This window comes from Dryas octopetala, chromosome 9, assembly GCF_963921425.1.
Source record: "Dryas octopetala chromosome 9, drDryOcto1.1, whole genome shotgun sequence".
NCBI classification, from domain to species: Eukaryota; Viridiplantae; Streptophyta; class Magnoliopsida; order Rosales; family Rosaceae; genus Dryas; species Dryas octopetala.
Genome location: NC_141374.1, coordinates 13,123,465 through 13,133,395, shown reverse-complemented (window position 1 = coordinate 13,133,395; position 9,931 = coordinate 13,123,465). Strand labels below are relative to the sequence as shown.

The following is a 9,931-nucleotide window of genomic DNA, read 5'->3' as shown; positions in this document are numbered from 1 at the left end:
AATAAAAAAAATGCAGATTAATTGGTTTTTTTTATTGTTAAAAAAAAAAAGAGAAATTTAAGGCCAAAAACAAAAAAATTTATTCTCTTGGAGAGCGTAACGATAAGAAAACTTTAAACGATAAAAGAAGCAGAAGCAATAGTACAGAGTACAGACACTCCTCTCATGTTGCTGTAATAAATGGAGGGAAAAATATGTTGTGGTCAGTAAAAAGCAAAAAACCCCAAACTCAAGTCGTTCTTTGTTTTGTGGTTAAAAAAAAAAAGGAAAAAAAAAAACCGCGGGATAAGTCGTTGGAATATGGAAGTACGACAACAAAGAACAGTTTACAAAGGTTTAAGATCCGTACCAATCACCAAATTGAATCAGACACTGTGCGATTTAGAGAGAGAGAGAGAGAGAGGACACAGCATACAACACACAACGCAAACAACGAGCACCTTCCACTACTCCGGGACCTTCTCTCTTCTTGGTACTAACGCACAACTCGAGGCAAAGCCAAATTTTTGCCTTTTTTCATTTTTTATTTATTTACTTTTTTGTTTTTACTTTTATTTTATTTTGTTTATGTTTGGGTTTTTGTAGTATTCTTTGCCTCCCCAGGTGGGAACTCTCTTGCTGATGAGAGAGAGAGAGAGAGAGAGAGAGAGAGAGAGATTGGAAGGAGTTGGGAAAGTGGAAATCCCTATGAGGGAGTAGATTCTGGGGTTTGTGTTTGACCCAAGTTTGGTGGTGACCCAGGTGAGCAAAACTCAAAACTCAAAAGTCTCCCCTTTTTGATTCATTCTTTCTCTTCCAGATTTTCATGTGGTTTTTGGACACAATCTGTAACTGGGTTTTGCAAGATCTGTATTGGGTGTTTTGATTTTCTGCAGTTTATGGATTCTATTGTTGACAATAAATTTGAAATTTCTGGTCATGGATAAGGAAACAGATTATATTTTTTCTGCTATCTAGTTGAGGGTCTGAATTTTTCTTTTTTCCTTTTTTGTTTTTTGTTTTCATTTCAAGTTGTTGACTCAGAGTCTCATGGGTTGAAGACAAAATTAAGGAAGAAAACAGTTAATTGATGGGTAGTTATAGTGAAGAGCGTGAGGATCAATTTTATGACACCCGGGAGGACCTCTCTTCTGTGTCGGATTGGGGTTCGGACTGTTCTGAGGATTGTAGTTGTAGTCCTTCGAGTTTCTTAAGGTCTGAGGTTTGGGCTAACAACCTGGGAACTGTTCATGAACGCCGCCATAAGTTCCTGAAATGGATTGGTTTGGATTTAGATCGGAATTTGATGATGAGAGAAGAACTAGAAGATGTGTTTGTTGACAAAATTGAAATGGGTATTGATAGAATTAAAGAAGAAAGTGGGGTGGTGTTGAGAACTTCGGGTTTGGAAGAGGGGTCTTGCTCAAGTCAGTCTACTGAGTCTTCTTCGTCAAATGAAGCTCGGGAGTCACTAGGAAATGGTGCTTTGGATGAGAATTGTGAATGTGCAATGAGGAATTTGAATGATGGAATGGATGTCATTGTGGATGATTTGGGTCAGGATCAAATACCCAGCAGATTAGGTGAAGTGGGACTGAATCATTTGGTTAGTGTTGGGACAAACCATTCACCATCTCTTCTGGTTAAGCAATTATTGCAGAGAGAAGTTGACAACGCTAAGCACTTTTTTGATGCAAAAAAGAAAGCTAAAAGGGGATGGCTATGGAAATTAGGAATTGGGATGTGCGTTGCTGATAAACATGGCGCTGCATTGAGCCCCATCAGTCTTAAATCTGCATTGGGGAAAAAGATGCAAAGAGTTCGAGTTCATCCAAGTAGGAAGTGGACTAAGGAACTGTCTTCTCTTTATTCGGGGCAAGATTTTTTGGCTCACAAGGGGTCAATTTTGTCCATGAAGTTCAGTCTTGATGGGCAATACTTGGCAAGTGCTGGTCAAGATGGTATCGTGTGTGTGTGGAAGGTGATTGAGGATGAGAGAATCGACAAATTTGATATTTCTGATGATCCTTCTTCTCTATACTTCAAAATGAATCCATTTTCTAAGTTAGACTCTCCGAGTGTGGATAAAGAGGAGAAGAAACTGAGGAGATCATCAGACTCCGCTTGCGTCATTTTCCCTCCAAAGGTTTTCCGCTTATTGGAGAAGCCTCTGCATGTGTTCAAGGGACACAGTGGTGAGGTCTTAGATCTCTCATGGTCAAAGAAAGGGGTTAGTAATATTTTGGATTTTATTCCCTATTGTGTTTTCCCCCAAAGTTTGTGTTAGTTTACTGAACCTGATGATTCTAATGTTGTCTTCAACTAATTTGTGTGCGCTGCAGTTTCTGCTCTCATCCTCTGTTGACAAGACAGTTCGTCTATGGCAAGTGGGATGTGATAGATGCCTGAGAGTTTTTTCTCATAGTAATTATGGTGAGCTTTGCCACTTGTTTGCATTTCTTGTTTCAATGTTATATATCAATAACTTGGTTTATGCTGGTTGTCTATATTGGTATGATTACAATCCTTTCTCCCATTTTCAATTAGTCCTGCAATGCTTATTTATTGTTGTGATGATTGATGCAGTGACATGCGTGAATTTCAACCCTCTGGATGATAATTATTTCATCAGCGGTTCAATAGATGGAAAAGTTCGCATCTGGGAAATTATTCGTTGCCTGGTTGTTGATTATATTGATGTTCGTGAGATAGTTACTGCTGTATCTTATCATCCTGATGCAAAGGTCTGTTGGATTTTTTTTGCCTGGCAATGAAATATTAAGCATGAAACTAAATGTATTTTGTTTACATAACTTTTTTACTTGATACCTGCAGGGAGGAATTGTGGGCTTCATGACTGGAAACTGCTGTATTTACAACATCATAGGTACGAAAACATTTGGCTTGTAGTGAAACTCTTTTAATAGTATGCCACTATAATGCTTCTTCTATAACTAAAACCAGATTTGTGAAGCATAATAGAAAAATTGGGAAGTTCTGACAATTAAATGCTTTGGTTAATCTCCTTTCTTCCCTGTAATCCCATTGACATGAGATGATTTGCAAAGGTTCTAATGTTAGGTCATTATATGCCCTCTGTGCTTGAGCTATGTCCCAAACATCTCACATTGCAAAAATAAAATGTCCTGGATTAGTATATGAGCCTTTTAGGCACCCTTCTCTTGCAAGCCAGTGTTGCAAGGGCTAGATCTACCCATGGGCCATTACAGCTTGTGTTCTTTTTTGTTATTCTGTTTTAGTAGATCATGATCATGGTTTCTGTGTTTTCAGATAATCATCTGCAATTGGGTGCTCAGATATGCATACAGGGCAAAAAGAAGTCTCCAGGAAAGAGGATAACTGGCTTTCAGGTGGTTATGGCAAATTTGTTATGTTATTTCTACCATTTTCACTTCTTTATTTTACTGTTGTGTACTAATTTAATACAATTCCTCAGTTTTCTCCAAGCAACCCAAGCAAAGTTATGGTCACCTCTGCCGATTCAGTTGTCCGTGTAATTTGTGGGGCTAATGTCGTCTGCAAATTTAGGGGTGTGTATCATGTTGCTTTTTCCCCCCTCCTCCTCCAACATACTTCATGATTAAGTTCACATTGATTCTATCGCTAACTGTTTTTATCCTTCTTCATTAGGTTTTCGAAGTGGAGGAAGCCATATGTCTGCATCTTTTACTTCAGATGGAAAGCACATTGTCTCAGCAAGTGAGGATTCAAATGTCCACATCTGGAACTACAATAGCCAGGACATGACCTCTTCACGAACGAAGAACATATGGTCTTGTGAGACTTTTGTGTCCCACAACTCATTGATTGCTATACCTTGGAATGGTGTGAACAACATGCCAGAAATACTTTCATCCCCTACATTCAATGGGGAAATGCCGGGAAGTAGACTTGATAATCAGCTAAGGCATCTCAGTTTTGATGAGCAAGTAGAACAGAGAAATGTGCACCTCTCTTCACCTGATTGCTTCTCTTTGGGTCGCGGTTTTTTGTTGGAGTCCTTACCAAGGGGTACTGCAACTTGGCCTGAAGAGAAACTCGTAAGCCCAAGTCCAGTGGTCGCTACCCCAACAATGTGTAAATCCGAGTACAAGTTTTTGAAGAGTGCCTGCCAGAGCATGTCTGGTTCCTCTCATATGTGGGGCCTTGTGATTGTAACCGCCGGAGGGGATGGACGGATTAGAACCTACCACAATTATGGGTTACCGATTCGTCGTTAAAATCACTGAGGCTGGATCATCTGGCCTCAAGCTGGCATTTTTTAAACAGTGGTTTGCATCCTTGCAATCACCGCTGGTATTGGTTTAAATAATTCTTGGCGCTTGTCCAATGCAGAGTGTTATTGACAGTTTGCTAAGAGAACCTAAGTGGGTTTACCTAGTGTGGACCCTTGAAGATTACCAAGTGTATTATAATCCAGTCAGGTCATGCCAGGTGGCAACAGTTATCCAATTTAACTGCAGTCCCACCAGGTGTCAACAATTGGCTGGGGGAGTGCTTTTGTTTTGTATTGGATCATCTTATACAAGTCAATTATATGATTCTTTAATTTGTTTTGTTCTGAGCTCAGAAATTATACAAGGTGTCATGTGGCAGTAAGTCCCCTAGAGTACATGTGTATACAATACAAGTGTGTATAATGTATTATAGCTTAGGTGTCTGTGGGGCATCTTCTGAGAACCTACATTCAGAAAGATTTGTATGTGTGCTTGAAATTTCATTTATGAAATTTTGGGTGGTTTGGGGCAGCTACTCTCTGTCCCAATTATCTCTCTCTCTATCAGTTGTACTTCCTTTTCTTTTCATTGCTCTACAATTATTCCTTGGCTTTTAAGAAAAGGGTGATGATGGGTTGTGTTTTACAACACTGCATTATATGAGGAAAGTTAGGCAACGTTAAGTTAAGCCCTCATTCATTATGATAGAAGAATCCGAACTAACCCCAGCATTAAGTGTCATAGAACTTCCTGATTTGGAAAGTGATATATACTGTTATGGGGAAACAAAGACTTATTTGAATATTGAAACTGTGAATCTGTGATTGTGATAAGTCTATGAGATTAGTCCAAGTGATGAAAGAAACAGGGAAATAAGTTTGGTTAAAATAGGTTGAGCCTCTGAGGTTAGTCTCAAGTGATGAAAGAGACTAAACGGGTTAAGATAGGTTAAGAATTTGATCCCTTGTAATGTAACAAAAAAGAATGCGACTAATACTGAAAATGAAGATCTGCTATAATCAATAAATTAAGAGCATGCTAGTACCAGGAAAAAAAAATGTAAATTAAGAGCATTCTTTTAAAAAATTAGACGTTGAGAGAAATTTTGGCCTGCACGCATATCAGAAACTTTTTATTTAGAAACTCGAAAGAATGTATGTTCCATCCATAAAGAAGAAGCATGAAAAAGTGTATTGAAATCTGATATTGAGACACTGAAAGAGCATAAATATGGGTGGTGTAGGGCACCACAGGCTGCAACTGTTACGATATGCTAATGCTAACTACTAAATAAGATATGCATGCAAATAAATTATAAATATGATGTACGTGGTACTATTGAAATGAAGCAGCAGCCTGATGTGAGAGAGAGAGAGAGAGAGAGAGAGAGAGAGAGAGAGATCCATTTGGTTGTTAGACAGTGATTTTGTGAAAGAGAGTTTCAATATGCTTCTTTGATTAATGTGCACAATGAGATTATCAAATCATCTTGTTATGCTGATATAATATGAGGCTTTTAATTACTGATTAATCTTTTTTTTTTTTTAATGCGGTGGCTTCTTTTTCTCGTTTTTTAGTTATAATTGGAAACTAAATCGTTATGTTAGCTTAAGTGGTGAAAAAGAATAAAAAATGAGTGGGGATATATTAAGACTGAGATACAATAATGCTAATTGTCCCAACTTTTTTTCTCAATATTTGTATCCTACCTTATGTATCATTATTTTATTGCATAATGTATTTCTTTTTCTTTTTTAAGTTTTATTTTTTATTTTTTAGTATCCAATGTATGAATACTATGTAAGTTGAGAAAAAAATATGGAATGTCTAGCATTACTAATTAAGATAGGTTAATAGTTCGATCTTTGTCATATAAATAAAAATTATAATCAAGAACTATAATTTGCCCTCTAAAATCAACCTTGTACTTATACAGTTATACATTTATAGATAATAGCCTCATGTGTGAGAAATTAATTTTAGAGTGTATTTATCATTTTTCTTATAATTTATATACCAAATCAACAATACGTATTGCACGACCTCGTGGAAACAAAGGCAGGTAAACAATTGATGGGTGGTTTGTAAACTTGTGGTTCATATTTTATATGGTAAATTACAAAAAAGTCAATAAAAAGTTTCAATATTACAAATAAGTCATTACAAAATTTCTTATCCCATATTAGTCAATGGTATATTTTGAGAAATTATATTTTAGTCAATGGGCCAGCCTATTTTAGTTACTAAGCCCAATCTACTTGATGATGTCATGTATTTTAGTGCATTAGAAAATACCAATTTGCTTTTTTTTTTTAATTACTTATGAGCGTAAAATTATGACATTGCCCTTAATTTAGTTTATGGTATAAAAATGAAGTGCATGGTATATAAATGAGGTTTTAAGGTTTAGAAATGAGGTTTAGGATTTAGAATTAAGGTTTCGGAGCTTATTCCCAAAACCCAAGAACTAAACCCTAAGTCGTTTTGCTACATAGCAGTCAAATACAAACCTAATACAAATCTAAATATAAATAGTAATGTATGTTTATTAATTTATTGTAATTCATATTTTTTTCATTTTGGTCGATAGTGATTAAAATAAAACTATGAAAAAGTGCATTGATTAAAATGTAATTGTGAAAAGTTTTATTGACTTATTTGTAATTAGTCCAATTTTATAAACCCTAAAATTCAATGATTTATATGTTAGATAAAAAGTTATGTCATGACTCATGAGTTAGATACCAAAAAGGACAGAAAAGAAAAGTCTTGTTTTTTCGTTTTTTAAACTCAGTCAAAAAGAAAAGGCAAATAAAACAATGATAAGGACAACAAATTAATTAGAAACAAGCAATACAGAACCAAATACATAAGTGCAAGTCTATGTATTGAAAGCACATCACATAATAGAGTTTAATTATAGAGCTTAATTATACATAAATATTTCTAGAATGTTCATAATGCTGATGGTATAAATAAAATCCAAGAAGGGAATTAAACAGGGTTTGTGCTTTTATGGTCTCTCTGCCTCTCTAGCTGGTGCTGTTGAGCTTGTTCTGTGGCTGAAGCTGAGTGTGTGTGTGTGTGTGAGTGAGTGACATGGGAAGATCACCATGTTGTTCAAAGGTGGGGTTGCACAGAGGTCCATGGACTGCCAGAGAAGACACATTGCTCATTCAGTACATCCAGTCCCATGGTGAAGGCCATTGGACGTCTCTGCCTAATAAAGCTGGTAATAATTAACCACATAGTAATCTACCCCTTTTTAGATTTGCTTCTCCTTTTTTTTTTTTCTTCTCTGTTTTGGTTTTTATAAATTATGTATTTATAATTTGGTTGTGGAAAAACCAACTTTTTTAGGACTTCTTCGATGTGGGAAGAGTTGTAGGCTAAGGTGGATGAACTATCTCAGACCTGATATAAAGAGAGGCAACATAACTCCTGATGAGGATGACCTTATTGTGAGGCTTCATTCTCTTCTGGGCAATCGTTGGTCTCTAATTGCTGGAAGACTCCCGGGCCGAACTGACAATGAGATCAAGAATTACTGGAATACCCACATCAGAAAAAGGCTAAAAAACTCAAAATGTATTGGGGAGCCCAAGAAAAATGAACAAGAAGAGATCACAACAAAGATCAAGGTTCATCTCCCAAAGCCTATCAGAGTGTCTCCATTGTCAATCACAAAGAACAATATGGTTTTTGGGTCATATAAGCAAGTAGCTGGCAGTCATGATTCGGAGGTTTCTAATCGTCATGATGAGTCTTGGTCTGGTGAGATTAAAGCTGGTGATGATAATGATTTTGGGGAGGCCTTGGTTTGTGATAATATTAAAGATTGTGTTGATTTTGTGAATCCAGGGTATGAAGGGTGTGGCCCATCTGGTGCCTGCTGCAACCAAAATGCTGAGCCTGCAGCAGCAGAAAGATATAGTACTCTGCCATGGAAAATGTATGAGGAATGTTTTCAGCAGCTTCTGAAGGCAGAAGATCATGTTCAATTGGACTCTTTTGTTGATTCCTTACTGGTTTGAATTATCAGTATGTGTCAAAGTTGGCTTTTCATGATTTAAATTGTAGTGTTAGTCATGACTGAAGCTAGAGTTGTTTAGATTTCACATGTCTACATTAGTTAATCCTTATTTGAAAAGATGCTCCAAGATCTGTCCAAAATCTTTTGCCTTCTGTCACAAGCTTTTATAGGCCTGCATAATTTGATCCCACTTACAGCTAGATAGAAGTTAATTTGGCTGAAAGTCCAAGAGATTCAAATTGCGCCAATCACAATGAATTATTAGAGGGCAATATTGGAGGAGGCCTAGGCTAGGGTTCCCTTATAAACAAGGTGCAATTAGTGTAGACAGTCATACTTGGATCCTATATATAGTGGCATAGTCTATAAATGACAAAGCAATGAAATTATTGAGCTAAGGAGTAATATTAGGGCGTAAAGGGATTATATTTTCCAATTACACTAGCATATCGTATTATGTGACAGAAAATGTGTTAATTAACTAATAATTGTAATATTAAATGTAATAATTAACAGCTAATGGTATTGTTTAACAGTTCATATAATCACCTAATGGGCTAAGAAATGATGGTTACTCTAGCATTATTCTTGAGCCAAGTGATGGGATGGAGGGAGGCAGGGAGCTCCCTCCATGGATGCTGAAAATGGGACATCAAAGTTTCAAAATGCATCAGCAGCCTTCACCGTTCTTTTAATATTGTATCCTTACAAATATACACAAATGTACACAACAAACATGCATGATGCATGTGGCTGAGAGGGACTGGTTCACCTGTCACCCTTTGCCTTGTACAAGTAGGTAAGTGGAGCTGTTTTTGCACCGTCACCTTCAATCTTAAGGGCATTATTTACTCTATTGTGTACAACGTGTTTGTTTGTGGGGAAAAAAAAATTATCTCACTAATTATATATTTGAAGTTTTTGGATTTTTTAAATTTTTTTTTTTTGGGTTGGTAGTTGGTACCATTAAGATGTCAAGTAGTCATATATTAACATTTTAATATGTATGTATAGAAATTATCTGTGTAGGACAAGAACATATATGGATGTTTTTATAATATTTCATCATTTTTTAAGAGTATTTTTTTATAGGGTTCACCATTTTAGCGAATAGGGTTCTATATTGTAGGCCTGTAAGGTATAAAATTATCATACGAGATTATATTTTAGGTTTTAACTACCGAGTTTTGGGTGAATGTGAGATCAAAACCAAGAGTTAAAGCCGAGGAACATAGCTCAATTGAAGGTTTATACCCTAAATATTAAATTCTACTAAGAATAAGATCAATGATTAAAAAAGACCATAAAATATATGTGTCTATTCTTTAATTGAAGAACAGACGTTCTGTAAAAAGAACAATTGTATGTATGTATGTATGCATATTTTTTTAAAATAGAATTTATTTTATTTTACTTGGTGATTTGAATTTGGGACCTCTCCTACTAACATAGGAGAAAAAAATATCACTAAATCACAAATTAGTTGATTAACTTTTAGAGTTAAAGGACTCACGGTATACTACGAGAGTGCATCTGTTTTTTAATTTTTCCAGTAAACACTAGAGTTTTTAATAGAAAAATTTTATGTGCTTCCTGAGTAATATTGAGGCCTTTATCGAAATTCCACAAAACCCCTTTTCAATAATAATGCTCTCTCTTATTTGGTCAATGACTGAACGCT

The 9,931-nt window shown here is 35.9% G+C and overlaps 1 protein-coding gene and 1 pseudogene across 1 annotated transcript; both read left to right on the top strand.

Moving 5' to 3' along the window:
- Nucleotides 1-334: 334 nt before the first annotated feature.
- LOC147274318 (Transducin/WD40 repeat-like superfamily protein) lies at nucleotides 335-4,549 on the top strand. The gene is made up of 9 exons (XM_086256314.1): nucleotides 335-472; nucleotides 586-741; nucleotides 1,012-2,209; nucleotides 2,322-2,412; nucleotides 2,566-2,723; nucleotides 2,815-2,866; nucleotides 3,271-3,350; nucleotides 3,437-3,530; nucleotides 3,631-4,549. Exons 3-9 carry the CDS (start codon nucleotides 1,070-1,072, stop codon nucleotides 4,218-4,220), a joined length of 2,205 nt encoding a protein of 734 aa, XP_086112440.1. The 5' UTR covers nucleotides 335-472; nucleotides 586-741; nucleotides 1,012-1,069; the 3' UTR covers nucleotides 4,221-4,549.
- Nucleotides 4,550-7,316: 2,767 nt separating this feature from the next.
- LOC147274317 (transcription repressor MYB6 pseudogene) lies at nucleotides 7,317-8,251 on the top strand (annotated as a pseudogene).
- Nucleotides 8,252-9,931: the final 1,680 nt, after the last annotated feature.